Source organism: Corvus hawaiiensis, chromosome 16, assembly GCF_020740725.1.
Source record: "Corvus hawaiiensis isolate bCorHaw1 chromosome 16, bCorHaw1.pri.cur, whole genome shotgun sequence".
Lineage (NCBI taxonomy): Eukaryota > Metazoa > Chordata > Aves > Passeriformes > Corvidae > Corvus > Corvus hawaiiensis.
The window spans coordinates 7,501,069-7,523,810 of NC_063228.1; the positions used below are offsets into that span (position 1 = coordinate 7,501,069).

General features: G+C 50.6%; 2 protein-coding genes across 2 annotated transcripts in view; one reads left to right on the plus strand and one right to left on the minus strand.

Moving 5' to 3' along the window:
* Positions 1 to 10,658: 10,658 nt before the first annotated feature.
* On the minus strand, positions 10,659 to 15,911 carry SOX8 (SRY-box transcription factor 8). The gene is made up of 3 exons (XM_048321182.1): positions 15,245 to 15,911; positions 13,854 to 14,092; positions 10,659 to 13,077 (listed from the first exon to the last, which is right to left on the minus strand). The coding sequence occupies exons 1-3, from the start codon at positions 15,685 to 15,687 to the stop codon at positions 12,362 to 12,364; spliced, it is 1,398 nt and encodes a 465-aa protein (XP_048177139.1). The 5' UTR covers positions 15,688 to 15,911; the 3' UTR covers positions 10,659 to 12,361.
* A 223-nt stretch (positions 15,912 to 16,134) lies between these two features.
* LMF1 (lipase maturation factor 1) overlaps positions 16,135 to 22,742 on the plus strand; it is a 150,788-nt gene continuing 144,180 nt past the window's right edge. Inside the window, exons 1-2 of the mRNA XM_048321004.1 lie at positions 16,135 to 16,275; positions 16,702 to 16,780. Of these exons, the coding sequence (XP_048176961.1) occupies positions 16,267 to 16,275; positions 16,702 to 16,780 (88 nt within the window). The 5' untranslated portion in view covers positions 16,135 to 16,266. The remainder of the gene's footprint in view (positions 16,276 to 16,701; positions 16,781 to 22,742) is intronic.

Sequence of the window (22,742 nt, forward strand, 5' to 3'; positions counted from 1 at the left end):
AGTTATTCGATTTTTTTTTTTCTTCTTTTTTTAATTTTATGCAAATGATCTTCTGTTCTGTGTTATTATGTAAACGAGCCAACTGAAATGGTAATGAGGGAACCCAAAGTATGCATATATTAACTGCTGCTGGAGAGCTCTACACCTCCAGAAATGCCACCGAATCCCATTTCCAAGGGAGGGACAGGTGTCCCGAGGGGGAAGACTTTCCTCCAGGATGTGGTTATTGCTGCAATCCTCCAGAGGATAGCCAAGCACTGGATCCAGACAGCGATCCAGCACCGAAATTCCTGATTTTCAATGGGGGAAAATGAGGGGCATTCCACTGCCACCGGTCTGGGAAGCAGCAGGTCACATCCCACCTGTCATACCTCGACTCAGATCGGAGTCAGCACCATCAGATATCCCGTGGTGGAGGCAGAGCTGTGGGAATTATTCTCTCCAAACACTCCATCGCAACAGGGAATCCATGGGGGAACCATTCCTCCATGCATTGGTTTAGGACTGGGGGGAAAGGAGCATTCCCACGGGTGATCCCGTGTCGGATGAGACACGCCAAGAGCAGCCTTAAGGCAGACACAAAGCCCCTTTCCAAAGGTCACGTGGTCTCCAGTGAAATCCATGGCAAAACTCACTGGTGTTAAAGGAATTCAAACATTTCTGCTTCCCACACCCCATCCCTGCTGCTCCGTGGGATCCTCTGCTGCGTGGGACACGCCTCAGACCAGGAAAAACCCTGAGGAGAAGAACACGAATAATACCTTCATTTTCTACCTTCTTCAAGAGGGTCAAAAGCATCAATTTCCCACTTTTCCAAAACTCCCTGAGAGAGCTGAAGCTCAGCCCACAGAGCAGAGATGCCTCAAATCCCTCTGAATCCCCGTGTCCAGCTGAGGTGTGAGGCCATTCCAGGGCCTTTTCCCAAAAAGGTGGAGCAGGTGCTGGACACAGAGGTGCTCTGAGCTCACAGGGGTGGCTGGGCTGGAGAAACCTTGGCCGAAATCCACCTCCACACAGTCCGATGTCAGCGATATTTGGCTCCAAACAACCTGGGATACGACACCACGGATCCAACTGTTCCCAATTTGTGGGCTCGGGAGTGGGGTGGGATCGTCCTGCAGGCAGTGGGAGTCTACTCCTTGATCCCAAGGCACATGGAAGGGAAATATCTGCAGCTTCTGGTTGATAATTAAATAAGAACCAGCAAATAATGGATAATTTGTTATAGGAAAAGCTCCCCCGAGTGCCTTGGCCTGATCCAAGAGCTCAGATCCAAGAGCCTGTGGAAGCTTTCCCTGAGCCGGCTGGGTTTGGAACAAGCCCATGGTGGTAATAAAAACAAATCCCTGTAATTAGGGAAAAGGGAAAATCCAAAAGATGCCATTGGAGCCATTTAGGGCTGGAAATCCGTGTCCTGGTTGGGCTGGGAGCTCAGAACACCCCTGGAGCCCGCAGGAGGTGGGGATGGGGGAGCACCCCATGGTGCTTGGCAATTCCCAGCTGGGAAAGCTGGGGTGTCCTGAGGGCAGGATGAGGACACATCACCAGTTTGGGATCCGGCTGTCCCGTTCCCGGCCTCTGCCTGTTGTTCCCTAAGGAAGCTCCAGCTGCTCCCCCAGACCCGTCCTTCCTTCCTGCAGGACAGTCCTGGCCAGGTTCCTTCAGCATCCAAAGTACCAAAGTCATTTCAGGCCGTGCCACAGCCTTTCCTTGAGTGCACTTTCCCAAAGATTTAGAAATTTATCCCTGGAAGACCCAAAAATCAGGATTTACCGCTCACAAACCAGTGCAGATATTTCCAACTTCCCTCTCTCTCTCAGGCAGAACTGAAAATCTTCCCGGTTCGGGGCCAATTGTTTCAATCCCCTTTGTTCCTGGGGGGTTTCAGCGGATCTTTCCTCCCTTCCCAGAAATAGAACACAAACATCTCCCACTCGGATGTTTTGTGAAGTTATTTCCATTCAAACAAACAAACTCGCTTCCAGCTGGGAATTTCGGGAAGCGCTTTGCAGAGGTTTCACTGTTGCTGTATCCCATCCCCAGGCTGGATCCCAGCCACCTGCTCCAGGGTCGGACGCTCAGCTCCCCAGGGATGCTCGGGATCGGGCTCCAGAGCCTCACCTGACATTGTTCCGAGGGATTTCTCTCCAAGCTCCTCCTCTGCCGAGCTGATTTCTCACAAATGTTGGGAAGATCTGGATTTCTGCCAGAATTTTGTCCAGTTTTTTAATTCCCGTCTCCATGTGGGGACCAGGAGAGGCTCCCAAAGCCAACAGATCCTCCGGGATTCAGGTGGCCTTGGAGGGATTCCCAGGGACCTGGAGTGCCTGGGACCTCGCTGCCCACCTGGAGAGGTCCTGGCAGGTGCTCCTTGGAGTCTCCTGGTTGGGAAAACGAGGGATTTGTAGGAAAAGCTTTTCCATCTGCTCATTCCTGGAGCGGAGGAGCACAAATGCACTATATATATATATATATATATAAATACATACAAATAGATATAAATGTATAAAATAGACAAAATGAATGCAAAACCATATCAATATATATAAATATAAATACATATATATGACATGCATAAATTTATAAAATATATATTAAAACATATACAAATATACCTACATTTATAAAAATACATAAATATATTAAATATATCAAATATAAGTATATATAAATATAGAAATTATATATAAATATATTAAATACAGAAACTATAAACAAATAACTAACTAAATAAATATAAACAAATATATAAATAGATATCTAAAATAGGAGTGCACAAATGGCACTAGATGGATCAAATAAATAAATATAAATATATTAAATACATATGAAATGTAAGTGTATATAAATATATTAAATATATTAAATATATATCAATTGATATATAAATATATATCGTAGAGGAGCACAAATGGCACTAGATAGATAGAACTAATATATATAAACATATTCAATAAATATAAGTGTATATAAATATATTAAATACATCTAAATTAATATATAAATATATATCATAGAGGAGCACAAATGGCACTAGATAGAATAAATACATACAAATATATAAAATATAAGTATATTCAAATATATAAAATATATATAATATCTATAAATCAATATATAAATATATGTGTAGTAGAGGAGCACAAATAGCACTAGATAGATATAAATATATATAATATTTTTCTCCTTTCCCACTGTTTTCTTCCTTCCCACTGAAGGAAGAACAATCTCCAGTGGAACCAGTTACCTCCCACCCCTTTTTATTTTATTATTTAATTTAATGTAATGTAATTTATTTCTATTCTATTCTATTCCATTCCATTCCATTCTATTCGTGTTTGCCCCACATCCCTTCCCTCTCTGAATGAAGAGTCTGCAAATATTATTGCAGCCTTTTATTGAAATGTTTTCATTCCATTGAATATTTTATTGACGAAGCATTTTATTTCACTATTATTGCTGTATCCTGCCGGGAGGGGCATTTTTGGTACCAGCCCCAGTTTGCTTTTCCCTTTTCTTCTTCCCAAAAAAGTTTCGGATTGCAGCTCATCCATCTCCCTGACACCCAAATCCCCGCTCCCGTTTTCCAATTTATACAGATATTGTTAACCCGTTGTTATCCTGCAGCTTCCAAGGAGAAATTGAACACGGGAGAAGTGTGGGAAAGAGCCAGGAACAGCTCCCACTGTCCCAGGTTGCTCCAAGCCCCATCCTTGGACAATTCCAGGGATGGGGCATCCACAGCTTCTCTGGGAACTTCTGCCTCCCTCATTATAAAGAAATATTCCTTATATCCAATCTAAATCGATTTTTATTCATTTAAAGCCATCACCCCAATGACATCACGTGAGGATGAGATTCCATCTGGTCCCAGATGTCCCAGACAGGAAAATTTGGGATCAGAGAAGGAGGAGGAGCAAACGGAGCTCTCCCTGTGCCCTCCAGCCGGGATCGTTTTGTGAGGGGTGTGAGGGGGCTAAGCCCCCCTGAGTTGGGTTCTGGGGGAGGGAGGCGAAGGATGGGAATGGGGAGTGGATTGGGATGTGGCAGAGCTGGAATCCATCCCAGTCCTTCCCAGCCCATCCCAGTCCCCCCCAGTCCATCCCAGCTCATCAGCAGGAGCATCCAGGGAGGCTCCAGAGGAGCTGGATGAGATCAGCCAGCTCCCAGCGGCTTTTGTTCCTTTGCTCCTTGGAAATCAGGAATTCCGCCAGGGCTGGCAGGTGGGAGCACAGCTCCTGCTCCCAGGCACAGGGATATTTGCTGCCGGGGATTTGGGAATAAGAGGAGGCACCTTTGGATATCAAACCCAGCGAGGTCGGGAGCAGCCTGAGGAAGGAGGGAGCTCGGCAGGAATGACGTCACCTTCCACCAGCTCGGAGCAAAATTAAAAATCCAATCCTCACGGAGTGAGAATCTTTCGGCTACGAGAAGGTGACAGCTTCCCACTGCCAGCAGGCTGGGGTGAATCATCTGCAAGGAAAAAACCTGGATCTCCAATAAAGTCCCCCCTTTTTTCCCCCTGAAACTTGGGAGCAGCTGCGCCCGGTCCTGAGAGCAAACTGCGATTCCTATTTGTTATCCTTTTAAAAACCAAGCACATTCCTCATGGAAATCCATCAAAATCACACCTACCCAGCGGGCTGGGTTTTTTATTCCTCCCTTTTCCCCCTCCCGTGTGTGGGGGTTTTATTAAAACTCGCCGGCAACTGCCCGACATCAACAACAACAGCGCGGCTGCGGCAGGAGCCGCCCCAAGGATGCGTGTGCGAGGTGTCCCAGGAACTTCCTAGCGACCAATAATTCCACTTGGCTGCTTTTCCTTGGGCTGCATCCTCCCGGCGTGGGGCTGGGGAAGTGCTCGCTGCCCCAGCCCGGGGCTTTCACCACCACGGGGGCTCCGGCAGCTGCGCGAGGCTTCCCCGGCCGCCGGCGGCTCCTCGGGAATTGGGGAAAGGGAGGAAAAAAAAAAAAAAGCAGGAGAAGTTTATTCCTTCTTTTTTCCTCGTGCTAAATGAAGCTCCTTCTGGCAAGTCTAAATATTTACAGCCGGCCCTCAACACACACACACACACACACACACACACACAGAGTGAAATTAATAAAACCACGCATGGAGCGAATTTCTGCTTCCCCAATTATTTTGCCGGCGGGAAGTTGAAATCCAAATCCCCCCCACTCCCCACCAACTCCCCCCAAGAAAAAAAAAAATAAAATAGAAAAGAAAAAAATCCCAACTTTGTTTGCGCATTCTTATTGGCAGCACAATGCCAACAATGGCTAAATAGACAGCAGAATAAATAGCCCCACAATGCCGACAGAAAGGCCTTTCTGGTACTGCATACAAAATATAAACTGTGCCATGCCATTATTATTCCGGAGCCCTTGCTGCAACAGTGCAGTTGAAATTCCACCCCCAATGTGCACCTAATCAGCCATTCAGAGCCCCTTAATGACTTGTCAGTTCTTTGCCCTGCCATTTTCTGTCCAATTAATTCTTTTATTGTGCACCGGATAAAGGAAGACAAAGGCCTTCCATGCAATAATGAATCATTAAAATTCAGCAGCTCCTCTCTTGTGCTCTTGGCTCCTCACCAGCAATTCAGGCTGCCGTGCATTCGTTATGTGTGTGGTGGTTAAAATTCACTCTACCTCAAACAAGACCTTTCCAAATGTTTAACCCTTTCCTGGGCGAGGGCCTGCAGCCCTGCCCTGGGAATTTCAACACGCACCGGGGGAAAAAAAAAGCAAGGAGAAGAGGAGGAGGGGGATGAGAGAGGGGAGGAGAGAGGCAGGCAGAGGTGTTTTGGGCAAATGTTTTAATGTCGCTCTGCCAGCCCCAGTATTGCCCGAGCACACAGCCACAAGCAAATACGGGGACAGGCAGCCGAGGGCAGCGTGGCGGAGAGAGGGATGGGATACGGAGAGGAGCGGGATGGGATGGGATGGGATGGGATGGGATGGGATGGGATGGGATGGGTGTGAGGTTCTGAGATGGGTGTGAGATCCCATGATGGGACAGGTGTGAGGTGCTGGGATGGGTGTGAGGTGCTGGGATGGGATGGGTGTGAGGTGCTGGGAAGGGTGTGAGGTTCTGGGATGGGTGTGAGGTGCCGGGATGGGACAGGTGTGAGGTGCTGGGATGGGATGGGTGTGAGGTTCTGGGATGGGTGTGAGGTGCTGGGATGGGACAGGTGTGAGGTGCTGGGATGGGATGGGTGTGAGGTTCTGGGATGGGTGTGAGGTGCCGTGCTGGGACAGGTGTGTGACTCCACGTCCCTCCTGGACCTCCCTTCCCACGCCAGTGGTGCCTTTCCCTCACTTTTCCCAAACCAGCCCAGCCCCAGAGTGGGTTCAAGGCATGGAGGGACCCGCTCTTTCTCTGGATTAGGAGCAGCTTGGTATTCATCCCTAATTGGTTTAAGATAAACCAAAAGAAGGGGCTTTTAAACCTGACCCAGTGTGTCCAACCAGCTTTTTTTAACCGGGGCTTCCCTAAATCAGGTCAGCCCCGAGCCTGCAGTTAAGCCAGTGCCACACTGTGCCTGCCTGATGCTCCGGGGCCATATGGGAGAGGCTTAATAGGGGTCAGTGGCAATGCTGGCAGCTCTTTCAAGCCTGGGAAGGGCAGAGCCATGATTTCAGCAGCACCCACCCCCTTTATCCAAAGTATTTCTGGGAAAAAGCCCCCAGGCTGGTGGCAGCAGCCACCCCACAGTGTCCCAACCCGCTGCGGTGCTCAGCTGCAGCGGAAGCCGGGGTAGGTTTGGTGTCTGAGCTCTGGTCAAACTGAGTTTTCCCACGCAAACAGCGTGGTTTTATGGAAAAATGATGCCTGGAATATAAGAACCTCCCTTCCCACCTCAATCGCTCCGGCCTCATCCTGCTGGAACCTCTGCAAATACTCTGCGACAGGAACCCCGCGGCCTCACATCCATCCTGAGCCACCCGTGCTGCCTGGAGGGCTGCCATTCCCGAAATCCCATCAGGCAGCATCCCCTGCATCCCATCCCATCCCATCTCATCCCAGGGATTGCCCTGCAGCTTCCCTGGCTCGGTGGGCTGGGGGTGCAGGATGGCAGGAGAACGAAGGAGAATGAGCACCATTGGCTGTGGTTTGGGTTTATCTCCAGGGGGATTATTTTTAGCTCTGCTGACTCATTTGGGAAACGGCTTCCCCTCCCCAAGCCTCAGCCTGCTGCCATCCTGAATTCCTGCCTGGAACACACAGAAAATGGACTGGAAATGACACTGCCCTGGCTCAGCTGGTGCTGCTGGAGAGGGGATGGATCCGGGACTGGCTCAGGTCTCCTGGATCCCAAAGCCCTGTGCAGGTTCCCTCACTGTGCTCATGTGGTGAACTCCCAAAAAACCTCGTGGAGCCTCTGCAGGGTCTCTGAGGAGGAGCAGGGCAGTGGCGAGGTCACGGCATTGTTGTCTCTGGGGTGTTTCCATGTATCCCTCATGGAGCAGTCAGGAATTGATGTGAAATTCCCTCTTCTCAGCCCCAAAAAGGGAGCTTGGAGCCCTCGGTCAGTTCATGCTTAGAAATTTGCCTTCGGAGCCCTAAATCCAACCTCATGCCCGTGAAGGCTAGAAATAAGGCAAGGTTGGAGCTCCCTTAAAGCCTTCCCAAAGGGAAGTTCATCCCGGCTCCATGGGGACAGGGCTGTGCCACGCCAGGGTCACTGCGGTGCCACCTCCTCAGGTGGCCACCAAAACCCTCCCATGGCCACCAAGCCATCCATGGGCTCCGATGTGCCACTCCTGCTCCCAAGATCCCTCCAGCAGCAAAGCTCTGCCCTCCCAGGATCACCTGGAAATGGCTTTTCCTGCCCCCCTGGAATACACCCTGTATTCCAACTGACATCGCATCTCCAGTCATTTTTATTTTAGATTTCATTTTTTCCCCCCAAATCCCAGGCCACGGAGAGCATCCAGCCCTGGCAAGGGGAATATAAAGGTGGCAAAGAGGTCAATCCATAGGCAGGGAGCAGGGATATCCCTATGTGGAAGTTTATTAAAGCTCAAGGCCGTCATAAAAATGCCCTTTAATCATTTCTTTGCCACAATCCTACAAAAAAAAAATGTGTAACACAAGTCGATGTCACTCCAGGAAAAATTCAAACGAGGAGGATGGGACAGGACTTTTCTTTCCCAGCCTGCAGAAAGAATGTGGATATGGTCCATAAAATTAATTTCCTCTTTCTTCCTAAGCAGCACTGTCTGAGCTAAACAGCAGCACTCATAATTCCCTGCTCCCAAAATAAAATCAAGGGACTTTTCTCGCCCGTGGATTCCTGCAATTATCTAGAGAACCCCTTTTTGTTGACAGCCAGGGGTCAAAAGGCGGCCCTGGTTTCACCTGATCTCATTGACTTTGCAGAGACATTCCAGCTCAGAGCCACCAGCCCTGAGCACGGGACACACAATGCTGCCATTCACTGCTGGAAAACTCATGGAAAATCCTTCTCCTCCTGCAGCCGGGAGCAGCAAAGGGAAGGGGAGGACAAGGCGTGGAAATGCGGTTGTGCAAGCAGCAGGAATTTCTGATCAAAATGATCTTTGGAGAAAAATGGATCTGGGTTTTCCTCTCAGTGAAATGAAATGGGAGATGCCTTAAGTGTAAATTGAGGAGCAGGGAATGAAATTCTGGAGATCTTGGGAATGTCCAGCTCACCCTAAACCATGAGTTTCAGCCCTGGATTGTCCAGGATGCTGCATTTTACCTGCCTGAACATCCATTCTGCAACACCTTTGAGTTTTAGCCACAGCAAACGTGCAGTGAGTGTCCACAGCTCCACAAAATCCCCAGGAGCTGCTCCCTGGAATTGCTTCCAGGAGCTGCTCAGGGCTCTCCAACACCTCAGCCCTGGAAGTGTTCAAGGCCAGGTTGGATGGAGCAGCCTGGGATAGTGGAAGTTGTCCCTGCCCAGGGCATCCATGGACCAGGATGAGCTTTTTGGTCCTTTCCAACCCAAACCATTCCAGGATTTGATGATTCCAAGGCTCCCATCACCACTTGCACCTATGGAATGGAACAGATCTGAAATGCAGAATACAGATCCACGATATCTCAAATCAGGATTGGACTTCTATGATCCCTGTGGATCCCTCCCAACTCCAATTCCCTGATAAAACACAGTACACATCTATTTTATAATATATCATTTAATTCCTTTGTTTCTGCAAATACCAGGAAAAAGGGAATTTATTTTTGCAAAGCTGATGGGAAATAAAACCAAGTGTGCCCAAAGCAAATGGATTTAAAACCTGCCTGTGTTGGACGCGCAATCCTTGGGATGAGAGCACAGCTCCACGCTCATCCCACAGCTCCTGGATGGGACAAGGAGGTGGCAGTGGCTGGGTGTCACCCCGTGCTGGGTGACACTGGGAGAAGGGAGAGGAAGCAGGGAAGAGACTGGGATCCATCCTGCTGGATGCACAGACTCCCCCATGCCATGCTCTCCCAGGAGCCAGGGATGCTTCAGTGCAACCTTTAATACTTGGGATAATGTGCCATTTTTAACATCGTCATTTTGGGAGATTCGCCATTCTATCACCCGCAGATATTTTGTTTTATCACATCCCAGTGAAGCCACTCCAAGCTGTGCCATCAAACATCCAGAAGAGAGCAAAGATCATTCCCAAAGATACTCCCGTCTCACCTTTTATTTCCTTTTTCCCCCGCAAAGCATGCAGGGCTGGAGACAAACCCCTACCTCAACGCGCAGAGAGGGCAAAGCCAAAGCACATCCATTTCCCAGGCATAAATCAGGATTAGAGTGAAATGTGCAGTGTCACAGGAGGGAGGAGAAGGGAGGGAAGGGAATTACGCTGCACTTTGGCTCCGGCTGGAATCAAATCCTTTTGCCAGCAATGCTGGAAAGGAGCACGGAGAAAATGGTGTCCCCTTCCAGCCCCTCTTGGCAGCGGCTGCAAACAGCACATTTTGTGTGGGATTCTGCTCCCCAGCCCTTCTTAATGGGCTGCAGCTTCATTAATTGTCATCACATTGATTTCCCCTCATGTTCAAGCCTTTTCTCTCAAGCAGGGAGCACTGAAAATGCCCAAATCCCAACATTTTCCTCCCAGGCTGAGACCCTGCCGCTCCCTGAACTGACAGCCCCGAGCAGCGACCGAATATTTCTGCAAGAAACCAAAGTAAGAGTTACAAATGTAACAATTGTAATGACCGTGTTGAAAAAAGAAATCAACCAAGCCCCACATGTAACATATAATTTGGTTGCTCTCGTAATGCAGAGGTATTTATTTACAAGCAGAAAAGTGAATTTCTTCCTGTAAATTTCCTACAGGAGGAAAATCAACCAGGGCTAAACCCACGCAGGCTGACCTTGCAAACCCAGCCTCATGTGAGCACTGAAATCCTATGAAATCCTTGGGATTACAGGCATGGACATGCCCTTCTCAAAGGAAAAAAACAAATTAATTTATCTGTATTTCCAAAAAATCTCAGAGTAAGACATGAAGCAAAGGGAAAAGGAGCGAGGGGGGAAAAAAAAAATCCAGACTAAAAGGAAAAGAAATCCTTGATGAAAAGATTTTATTCTGAAGATTGCATCTCCTTCCAAGCTGTTCTCCCAGGTTGTTCCCAGCGCAGAAAACAGGCTCAAGCAGAAAGAAAACAGAACACATCCTTGATAAAAAGCACTTTTTAATTTTATCAAATGGATCTGTACAATAGTTAGCATTGCTTAGTCAGAAGCGAGTGAAGAGAACAGATCAGTAACAGCCAAAAGTCTTTCAAACTTTATACAGAAAAATAGATTGCATAAAAATGAGCTTTTCTTGTCTTTTCCCCCAGCCCAGCGTGTCCCTTCCTCCCCCACCCCCGAAAGGAAATATGCAAAAAAATATTTTTTAGAAAAAAGAGTAGGAAACGTAGAAAAGGTAAAAAGATGAATAACCTCTGAAAGGTGGGTTTAGATTTACAAAGGTTTTAAAGGCACGAGTTCCCATAAAATAGATGGTTATTTATATGCTCAGCATACAATGGAAGAAGTAGAAATATATCAATGAAATATTAGTCTAAAAACTAAGTACCTAAACCCATTTTTTTAGTGGAGGAGATTTTAGTTTCACAGCTTGATGGATGATATCTGGTCCCTAGAAGCCAAAATTAAAGCGGCAGTCGATCGTTTCTCATTAAATTACAGCTTCTTTAAAGTAGTCCTGGTTCTGAAAGCCTTCGAAGACTCCTTAAATCCAATTTTAACAGCCCAAAACAGGTGGCCAGAAAATCACCTGCCCTTTATAGTAAGCCTTTGAGCCTCCCAAATGAATTAGTAATTCCCCCCCCCTCGTTATTTGACATTCCCATTGGAGTTTCCAGGCAGATTCCTTCAGTCCCTCTCTCCAGCATGGCTCCTGCAGCGGTTCCAAAATGAAAAAAACCCAAAAACCAAGGAAAATCTATAGACTCATAACACCAGTTTATTGTATCATCTCCACTATTTTTTAGGCTCCCTCCCCCATCTTTAAAATCTTTTAAAATTCTACTTTTTTTACCGTTTTGCACAAAATTACTTCATTAATTAAAAGACAAAATAATACAGAACATAAATACATATTTAACAGATTTAAAAAAAAAAACCAAACAAACAAACCCAAAACAAAACAACCAAAAACATTTGAAGCTTCCAAAAAAACAAAATGTTAATTACAGCCAAACCTTGCTTAGAAGAACTCCTGACTAAAAAAAAAACAAACAAAACAAACACTTCAGACACTGAATTGGTTGGTCCCATCAGACTCTTCCCACGGGATTGTTCCGGGATTTCGGGGCTCATCCCTGTTGGTCCCAGTGAGTTCTTGCCCTCAAGGTTGGTCCGTTCCTCACATTGCAATAGACCCTGAAAGTCTCAAACAGCTTTTTTTTGTTGTTGTTGTTGTTTTGTCTCCCCCTCTCCCCACCCCCTGCTCCACTTTTTGCACTTGGCCAAACTTCCAGGCCGAGCAAGTTCGGCTCAGTCCTCCCAGAGGAGTCGAACGTTTTGTCCTTCATTTACGCAAAAGGCATCGCCGGTCCTTTTCCTTTCTTTTTTTCCCCCTCTAGGTTGTTTTTTTTTAAAAAAAATTCTTTTTGTTCTTTGTTTGTTTGGTTTTTTGTTTGTTTTTTTGTTTGTTTGTTTTTTTGTTTTTTTGAATTTCTTAAATCCTACGAATCAAAGAAAAATAGAGCTCTGTCCTTTCGGAGAGTTTCGAAGCAAGGTCAGGACGAGAAGAGTTCCCAGCGGCTCAGGAGGCACTTTGGAAACGACGGCGGCACTCCACGCTCTTCCTCCTCATTCCTTCATTAGTGCATAATTCCAGGGAAGCCTTCGGAGGCTCCGGGAATCCTTTAAGGCCTGGTCAGGGTGGTGTAGACGGGCTGCTCCCAGTTGGCGGTGGGGCTGTGCGCCGGCGGGATGGACAGCCCGTTGAGGATGGGGGTGGCGTAGGGGCGGCGCGAGGAGTGGAAGTAGGGGTACTGGTAGAGGCTGGAGGCGTAGCCGGGGTAGGGGTTGTAGTAGTTGGAGCTCTGCAGGTCCGTGTAGTCGCACTGCGAGCTGGAGAAGGAGGCGGCGGCGGCGGCCGGGGCGGCCGAGGTGGCGCAGGCCTGGCCGCCGTAGGAGCCGTACGAGTCGGAGTGTGCGGGGGAGCCGTGGGGCTGCTCGCTGTAGTGGCTGGGGCTCAGCTGCTCCGTCTTGATGTGCGGCCGCTGCTGGCCCGGCTCAGCCGCCGCCGGCGACGCCGCGGCCGGGCTCTTGTGAGTCCACACCTGCGAGCCCGAGTGCGAGTAGGAGCTGCCGTAGGAGGCGGCGGCGGCGCCGTGCTCGGCCGGCAGCGCCGCGTGGCCGTTCAGGGGCAGGTACTGGTCGAACTCGTGCACGTCGAAGGTCTCCATGTTGTTGATGACCTCGCTGCTCAGCTCCGAGATGTCCACGTTGCTGAAGTCGATGTTCTGGCGGCCGCTCTCCACCAGGCGCCGGCCCTCGTGCTTCAGCTCCTGCTTGCTGCTGTGGTGCAGGTCGGTTTTGGGGGTGGTGGGCGGCGTGGGGGGCCCGTGGGGCTGGCCTGGGGACAAAGGGACAGCAAGGCTTTAACAGTGACCACAGAACAGCCAACTCCTTCACCATCCAAGAAATGTGTTTCGCCCATCTCTTATTGGGGATTTAAATCTATGGCACCGTGTCAGGTATGGGTGACGTCCCCCTGTGACCACGTCCCCCCTGGGATGAGCCTCCCACATGGGTGATGGGATGAAGCTGGGAGTACTCTGTGCCCATCAGGATCACTCTGGGACACACCAGGACACCCTGGTGGCACAAACTCAGCTGTGCCCGAGTGATTGGGGTGGAATCAGAGCGTGAGCCCCGTGACGAGCCCCATGATGGAGCTCATCCTCTCCCCGTGGGCAGCCTGAGGCCAGCCCGACTCTCCTGAGGCAGAGGGATCCAGGGCCGGGATCCCCAGCCAGGCTGGGCTGGAGCACAGCAGTGTCTGAGGCTGCAGGACGTTCGCAATGCTCCTGGAATCTGTCAGCATGCTCCCTGAGCCAATTCCCGGCGCTGGGAAACTCTGCTCCAGGACCCTGCTTCCCAGGAACCCCGGTTATTGACCCTGATTAGCTCACAGTTCACTCTCCCCACTCCAGGGACACTGGGATCCCGGTGCTTTGGGGATTCCCTATGGCACAGGCAGCTCTAGGAGCACTCACTGAGGAAAACCACAGTCATGCTCCCAAGCGCAGCTCTTGGAACAACAGCTCCTGCTTTGGCTCCCCACGGCGGGAGGCAGCGGGATCCCATCCCACCCGAGATGCAGGGATCAGCGGGAATGCCGCCCTTTACCTGTGTGATCCCCGTGGTGGTGGGAGTCGGCCATGCCCCCCAGCCCCGTGTCGGCCTTGTAGAGCTGAGTGCCGGCGTGGTGGCTGAGCTCAGCTCCCGAGTCCGAGTCGCTCTGGCCGGCTTTGACGCTTTTCCTCCTCCGGGGCTGGTATTTGTAATCCGGGTGATCCTTTTTGTGCTGCACCCTGAGCCGCTCGGCTTCCTCCACAAAGGGACGTTTCTCGTTTTCGCTCAATAAACTGGTTTGGGGATGGATTTGGGGAGTTTGGTGGTTTTAATAAGGAAGAGAGGAAAAAAAAATATCCAAAATTAGGATCTTTTCCTTCGAAGTTTTCGTCTTGTTTTCAGACTCGTACATCCCCACTTCCCATGCACTGATTTGAGTACTCAGCAAGTTAACTACGAGATTAATTTGCTGTGGTAAAAAAAGAGTTAAAATCCACAGCAAAAAATGGAATAAAATACCAACTACAATGCCATGAAAAACCCAACCACTATGGACAGGGATAAGTGGGCAAAACAAAATCCCCCTTCCCCATTTCCAACACAATTACAAAATATAATTCCTATGTTTGCCCTGCGAATGCCACCCCCTCACCACCACAAACATTTGCAGCTTTGTTTGGTGCTTACAAAGAAGCCACGAAGGCACCAGGGATGGGATTATTGCTTTCCAAACTCTCTCCCCCCCCCCCCCCCCCCCCCCCCCGCCCACACCTCTCTTCGCAAACTCTTGGAGAGGCTCAAACCGCAGCGGGAGCATCGCTGGCCCGAGCAGGCAGGAAAGATGGGAATTAGGTACAGGCAGACACCATGGGATAAACCACACGGAAAAACGTGGCTCAGGGAAGAGCCTCGGAAAGCAAAGCAGGCTCGGATGCTGCCCAGCAAATAAAAGTTTGCATCCCCGGGCAGCGCTAGGCAGATAAGCAGGGAAATTAGGAAGCTCGTTAAAAGAACTGTTAAAAATTGGTTGAGTTTATAGCTTGTTAAGCAACAAGCAAAGCCCAAAGGAAAAAAAAAATAGAAAAAGCCATAAAACAAGTCATTAAAAAAGTCTCATCGCGTGGGGATGGGGAAGCCGCAGGCAAGGGAAAGGCTGCTTGTGCATCTCCGTGATGCAGCAGGGAAAATCCACCCGTGGCAGGAGCGAGGGTGCCCAAGCCGCTCGGGGGATTTTCGGAGCAGGGACCGCTGTGTCCTTTGCAGCGCGCCGGGATGCTCGGAGGGGAGGATTGTACTTCAGTTCGAAGCGCTCCGAGAACCCCGAGAAACAGAGATTAATAAAAACAAAGCAGGCAGAAGCTTTAAAGAAGCGCTGGGAGGGAGACTGCAGCCGCGCAGCCCCGCGGAGGACGCGGCGCGGGGGGTCCGCGCGGGTCGGGACTCACCGCCAGAGCTTGCCCAGGGTCTTGCTGAGCTCGGCGTTGTGCAGATGCGGGTACTGGTCCGCCAGCTTCCTGCGGGCGGCCTGCGCCCACACCATGAAGGCGTTCATGGGCCGCTTGACGTGCGGCTTGGCCTTGAGCGATCCGTTGCCGCGGACGGGCATCGGTACCAGGCTCCAGTCGTAGCCCTTGAGCACCTGCGAGACGGCGTCGCGGATGCAGGCGGGGAAGCGCTCGTCCACCTCGGCCGCGTCCACCTTGGCCCCCAGCGCGGCGGCGCCGGGCGGGCGCGGGGCGGGCGCGGGGGCGCAGCCCAGCCCCTCGGAGCCGGCGGGGGAGAGCGGCGAGTCCGAGTCCGAGTCCACGTGGGACATGGAGCTGGTGGTGCCTGCGGGGCTGCACGGAGCCTCCAGCGCTTTGTCGTGCTCCTCGGTCATGTTGAGCATCGGCGGGCGGCAGAGCCGGGCCGGCCGCGCGCTGTGCCCGCCGGGGGCCGCGCACCCTCCGCGGGCGCCCGAGCGGCGGGAAAACGAGCAAAAATAATAAATTCTAGAAGGAAAAAGACACGAAACGCTCAAAATTCAACCCAAAATCGGCACTCCTCCCCCCCCGCTCCGCAGCCGGTCCTGCCGCCGCTGCCGCCGGGGCCCCGCGCTGCCCCGCGCCGCGCTCCACGTCCAGTGCGAAACGGGGCCCCTGGCAACAAGTTACTTTAAGGGCAGGGCGAGCGGCCCCGCCTCCGCCGCCGCTCGCCATTGGCGGAGAGGCCGCGGTGATTTCCATAAGGGGCGGGGCTCCGGCCCGGCGGGGCCGCGCCGCCCGCCCGCCGCCGCAGAGCCCCCGCTCCGCCGGCGAGGGGTCCCGCTGCGGCTCCCGCTGCCGCCCGGGCCCGCTTTTTGCCACCCGCCGCTGTTCCGGCTCCCTGTTCCGGCTGCCTCTTTCGGCTCCTCTGTGCTTTTTCCGCTGCAAATCGTCCGGGGGCTTCACCGCCGCGCGGTACTGGCGGGGACCCCCCGACGGTGGGGATGTGTTTTGTATGCCAGTGTACAGACGTGATCCCGGTTTTCTAGCGGGGTACCGGGCAGCGGGTGCGGGATGGAGCCGCCGGGTCCTTTTCCAAGCGCCGCGGAACGGGGATGCCGCGGGGAAGAGGCGCGGAGCGGCAGCGGCTGCGGGGCGGCGGAGCGGTGCGGTGAGACCGCCGGTTATTTTAAAGCCCCTTTTCGAGGGGTTTTTGGGGCGGTCGGCGCGTGGCAGGGGGGGGGCGACGGTCCCCGTGTGTCCCCTGCAGCCGATCCCCCGTGCCCCGGGGCCGTGCGCTCCCGCAGCCCCGAGCGCGTCGCTTCGCCCCCGCACTCTCCAACGGGCGCGTAACGGAGGAAAGCGGGGAATCGCTGGGAAAAAGCGACACGAGACCCTCCGTGTCCCCTCCCCGACTCTCCTGTCCTCTTTTCCCGCAGCCTTCCCGCAGGGGGCTCGGTCCCGAGCACCGGGAAGCACCCGGGAGGTCCCGGCCGGAGGAGGATGCGGCACCTCGGGGTGAGCCTTTGGATCGGGGAAAAAGGGAGGGTGGCCCCCGAAATCTCTCCCGTTAGTTTAAGTTGCCCCTCTCCAAGCCAGCCCTGCTTTTGCAGCATTTATTTGGAGCATTTGATTCTAATTATCCGCGGAATTCAGCCTTCTAATTGCGACTGGGGGTGGGGGGGAAATAAAAGCAACTCCTCAAATTCCAGTTTTATCTGCTGCTTCCTCCCGGAAAAATAGAGGGTCACGTATAAGATTGACAGTGGAAAAAATAGCAATTGGGCTTCGAGCATTCCATCGTTTAAAAAGTAGCAGGAACGTAGTGGTTTTTTGTTTAATTACTGTGATGTGTAATAAATAAACCGTATGCTTTGAATTTAAAATGTTTTAAAATGTGCCTGAACAGCTGCCTGCCTTCTACGTGAAAATTAATTTATTCTCTCAAATTGCAAAGCAGGATTTAATTTTATTTTAAAAAACTCCAAACCCTAATTTTTCCAGTTTTCAGCTTTCTGTTTGCAGCGTTACCTCCTGACAAAGTTATTTGAAATACAATTTTCAAAATGTCCTTAAAAAAATTATTTTAAGGCTCAAGGCAAACTAAATACTTTGGACTTTCTAATGAGGAATAATTGAAATTTCCTGCTAAACTTAATGAGATTGGGGATGAGTTTATGTTTCCCTGGGCTATGCATTGGTGACTTTGCAGTGCTGTTGGACACTAGGAAAAATCTTCTTTTCCCTCTCGTGTGACACATAATTAATGTATATTCCTATAAATCCTGTCTCATTGGGCAATTTACCTCGACTCACAGAATTCCAGTGTTTCATCTGGGTTTTTAGCCATGGCTGAGACCAAGCAATAATCACTATTTTTAGTCCATCTTTCCCAATCCAGCCTCTCCTGTGGAGCACCTTCCTCAGAGGAACCCAACCTCAGTGCGTGACTGAGGCTGGGAAGGGATTTGTGGGATGCTCGGAGCTTTGGAGGTAGGAATGGAAACAAGAACCCCTTTTTTCTGCTCCCTGTCTTCAACTCCAAAGATTCGTGTAAAAGAAGCCCCCAAGGACGGCAGGAATTAGAGACGTTGGTTTTATTCCCTGCTTGCTGCTGCCTTCCAGGGCTCCCCAGCCCTGCCTTGAGGCAGGGAATTGCATTTTCCAGCCCTCAAGCTTGAATCCCTCTTTGTCCAGCACAGGTAGAAGGAGGAAGACGACTTTGGGCAGTTGTTTCCTCTTCTTCCAGAGATGGGCACAGGGAAGAGGCCGTGCCTTGGAGCGGGGCAGGGAACGTGTCCTGCTGCACGTCTGGCTCTGTGATCCCGCACGAACCATTCCATGTTCCTGTGTCAGTCCTCAGGGGATGGAGCAGCATTCCCTGGCCTCACACAGCCAGCACTCAGGGACAGGAGAGAGCTGGAGCACCTGGAGAAGCTCAGTAGCTCCGGTTTCCTGAGAAGTTCACTCATCCATGAAATGGAATGAGATAATGCTCAGGGAACAAGTGGGTTCAAGTGGGGCCGTTTGTCCTGCGGGGTCTCGTGGTTGGATTTTGTATGACAAAGGAGCAGGGATGTTTGCCCAGGGATGGGCAAAGGCTGGAGCTGCAGGGCCGGATCCCACAGGATGCGTCATCCTGGCCTGACACGGCTCTGGCCCGACCCAGGCTGCTGCAGGGCAGGCCCTGACATCAGCATTCCCAGGAAAAGGGTGCAGATTCGGGAGGGGAGAACCGAGGTTCCTGTTGCCCAGTGGAGCCTTTAGGAGTTCACCCAGGTGAGACATGTTTAGAGAGGATTTGGGGGAACAGATCCAGCTGTTCCTGACGGAGTGGGCACGGCAGAGGCTGATATTTGGAATATTGCTTCATTTTCTGACGTGGTCTCCAGTAAAGTTCCTGGCCAGCTCAGCCAGTGTTTCTGGGAATTGGGCAGTAAATACAAGATCTGTGTGCCTGGCTCCATCACATTCTCACTTGGGAATCCTCAGCATCCCTGTGGGATGGAGGCAGCTTGACCTCCCATCCTGGTTCCTCTGTTCCATACCCCTTCCTCCTGCAGGAATAAGAGCGCGTGTGCATTGGCTCCAGAGCAGGCAGAGCCCTGCTCGTGCCAGGAAGGAAAAATTTCCTTTCCAGTGGCAGCCAGGGAAGGCATTTTTAGAGGATGAGAGCGCGTGGAATCTCTGGATCCCATGGATGTGCTCTGGGATGCACACACAGACCATATCCCTCCCAAAGGTGGGCTCCACCCTTAATCTGATCAAGGGGGAAAGTTCTCATTTCTCCCAAGCTGGCCTCCTCTGACCTGCCAGCAGATTGTACATGGGAAGTCCAAGGAGCAAAGAGAAAGAGCGCGATTTGGAATTAAAACCGAGCCCTGATCAGATAAGAGGAACCTGTGGTGTTAAAATCAGCCTCTGACACCTGCAGGATTCATGCTCAGCCCAGAGAACGTGGCAGCTCCGAGGCTGCTGTGAAACAATGTCCAAGCCTTTCCAGGAAAGTTCCTGATATCTGAAAAGAAGGAATAAAAAGGCAGGTGGTAACTTCAATGAATTTCAACTAAAACAGCAGCAGAAGGGCTGACGAGCTTTGCCCTCAAGCTGGACAGGAGTGATGGGTCCCATCCTGCACTGGGTGCTTGGGAAAGCTCCGCTGCCCGCTCACACAATTTTAAGGCTAAATTGGTGTGGATCCATTCCTTGCCAAAAGGTCCAAAATTTGCCTTTCATTCACAGAAAATGGGCCTTGCCTCATCCAAAGCTGGTGTGGCTGCGGCACTTGGGGACATGGGTTAGGGGTGGCCTTGGCAGTGCTGGGGGATGGTTGGACTGGATGATCTGGGGGGGCTTTTCCAACCTAATCCCGCAGTTCTGTGTCCTGCAGCAGCTCTTTTCCACATGAATATTTACCTGGTGTGGATAAAAAAAGCTCTGCACACCTGCACTGGGCAGGACTCCAGTGCTTCCTCTTTCTCCTGCTTGAAATACAAGTGGAGAGGAATCCATGGGATTCCTAAATATTTTCTAGGTTTGAGCATGGCGGTGGACACCAGAGAAAAAGGACGTCTGATGTCAGTATGTTATTTTTATTCAAAATGTATTGAATAAAATTGATTTATTTGGTATTTATTCGAATATTCAAAGACCCCAGCAAGAAAATGAAAATGTTTTTGCAGGATCAAAACCCACTCATGTATGAATTGTACATTAAGTGTCAGGTGAGGTGTCAGCAGAGGATCTCTTCTTTCCTCCTGCACAGCACAGCCTGGATGGCATCTTTTCAAAATAATGGAGATTATTAGGATTAATTATGATTATTGTGATTATTAATTGCTTCTCCTATGGTACCACTTAAGAATCCCTCTTCTGAATCAGCACCTCCTCATTATCCTGCACAAATACACGAGAGAAAAAAGGTGGAAATCTTTTCCAGCCCTAATCCTGTTAATCCTGGAGTTAAAGAGCAAAGTTCCACGGGGAAAATTGGGGATTTTAAAGGGAAAAATTATTACTGCTGGAAAAAAATGGATTAGCAGAAGGAAGCTCCCGAATTCTTTGTGAGATGCCCATGTCCCCTTCAGCAAACGCAGCTGAGTGCTCGGTGTGTGCCTGCATTATCCATAACTGAATGTATGCTCTCTTCAGAGGAGCCCCCCATGCTAATGCTGCCTCCCAAGCTCCCGACTTCGGCGCACATTCCCTTTCTCTGCTCCCTTTCAACCCCATTCCTGGCAGCCAGAGGGGCGAAAGGCCAGACCTGAATGAACACAGAGCGACTTCGGGTGCCAGGGCCAGCGGGGTTGGGGTGCTGCTGGGGACAGCTGCTGGCTGCTGTGACAGTAAAGGCTTGTTCCCCTGGCACTCCTGCAGCTGGCTGGAACACAGCAAAATAGGGGACGTGGCGTTGGGGGCGGTTTGGTGAATGAAGAGGAGCATCAATGATGCCCCTGCTCGCCTGGCATTCATGAATTGCCTTCCCCTGGAGGCTTGAAAGGCTCAAAACCTCGCTCTTAAATACCTTGTCTGCGTTATTTGCTTGGGGGTTGCGCTGTTTGCTTTCCTGCTGTGTCGCTTGTGAAGTTGCCACGTGAAAATAAATGAAGAAATGGATACGTGAGCAGAAAAGCCAGCACAGGTGATGGTCCCCACAAAGAGATTCGGTGAATCACGGAATGTTCTGAGTTGGGAGGGACACACAAAGATCCTCGAGTCACATTTGGGACAGAAAAGGCGTCGTTTGGTGTCCTAATCAACTGGTTTATCACATGTTTTTCTTTCTAGCCTGAATCATCTTCCAGGAAAGCCAGGAAAGGCTTCCACTGCCTGTTACGTGAATTGAGTCCTTCTTAGTGACAACATACTTCTGCTGTTTTAAGCTTAAAATTTGCAGCTTGTCCTGTTTAAAGGTGCTCCTGACACACGATGTCCCCCGCTTGGTGCCACCACCCCAACCTGTGCATCTGGCACATCTCAGAGCGACCCTCAGCAATGAGAATCGACCCAGCTCAGCATTCCCTTCCCAGCTCCAATTATTCCTCCCTTTTTTGCTAAATCTTTAGCCTAAACCCTCCACTTTCCCTCAGTAATTTCCTCAATTATCCAGTTTGTTTTACAGACATCCCCATTTAACGTGGGATTTGCTGTAAAAGACCCCACAAAGGAAACCATTAGCTCCCATCTATTTAAATTTTCCTTGCCAAATCTCACGACTGATCCAATGGGAGAGCAAAACTGCAGTATTCCAGTGGCCTTTAACAAATAGCTGATTTTTCCTTCCCTATACAATGCACCATTATGTGGGATTTTTTTTTTCCCCCTAAGAACAATGCAAGCAGCAGTGATGGGAAACTGGAAAAACAAAAGGGGCATTTAGAAGGGACTGGTTTAGAGGATGAGAAATGTTGAATAATGTTACACCTGATAGCAGATGCTTTCTCAGCGACCAGCACGGAGGTGTTTACTAAGGGGATACTCAATGTATGTTTATGCTCAAAAATACTATTTATGAACTCCACACAGCCAAATGCTTGACGCCTATAAATTATATGAAGTGAAAACCACGGCAGCATCACAAGTAGTGAATTTAGATGGGATATTGGGAAGGAATTGTTCCCTGGGAGGGTGGCGAGGCCCTGGCACAGGGTGCCCAGAGAAGCTGGGGCTGCCCCTGGATCCCTGGAAGTGTCCAAGGCCGGGTTGGACGGGGTTTGGAGCAGCCTGGGATAGTGGAAGGTATCAGGGGTGGAAGTGGATGAGCTTTAAGGTCCCTCCCAACCCAAACCATTCTGATTCTATGAGGAAAACCTGAGGAATTTAACTTAAAATGATCCCCCGGTCCAACCCCTGCCCAGGCAGGGTCACCTGGAGCAGGTGACACAGGAACGTGTCCAGGTGGGTTTGGGATGTCTCCAGAGAGGGAGACTCCACACCCTCCCTTGGCAGCTGTTCCAGGGCCCTGCCACCTCCACGGAAATAAGTTTTTCTTTAAGTTGAGGTGGAATTTGTTGTGTTAATCTGTCCTGAGCTCCGCTGGTCCAAGCATGGTGCTGGTAACACCAAGGTTGTGGATTCAATCCCTGTATGAGCCATTCGCTGAAGGACTCGATCGTCCTTGCGGGTCCCTTCCAAATCACAGTATTCTGCGATGTGGATTCTGGTTTAGCTCAGGGTATCACTCCTCATCCTGTTGGTAAGCACCACCGAACAGAGCCTGGCACCATCCTCCAACACCCCTTGGAAATATTTGGATCCATGGGATCCCTTCTCAGCTTCCCTTCTCCAGCCAGTCCCAGCTCCGGCAGCCTCATCACAGAGATGCTCCAGACCCCTCACCAGCTCCGCGGCTGCGCTGGCCGCTTACGTTATTTTTTTTTAAATAAAACTTTGCATTTTCTCGCCGGTTCGCTGAGAACTTTCCCCGTTTCTTCCCGTTTTTCCCCGTTCCCCCTCTATTTTCCCCCGTCCCTGCCGTGAC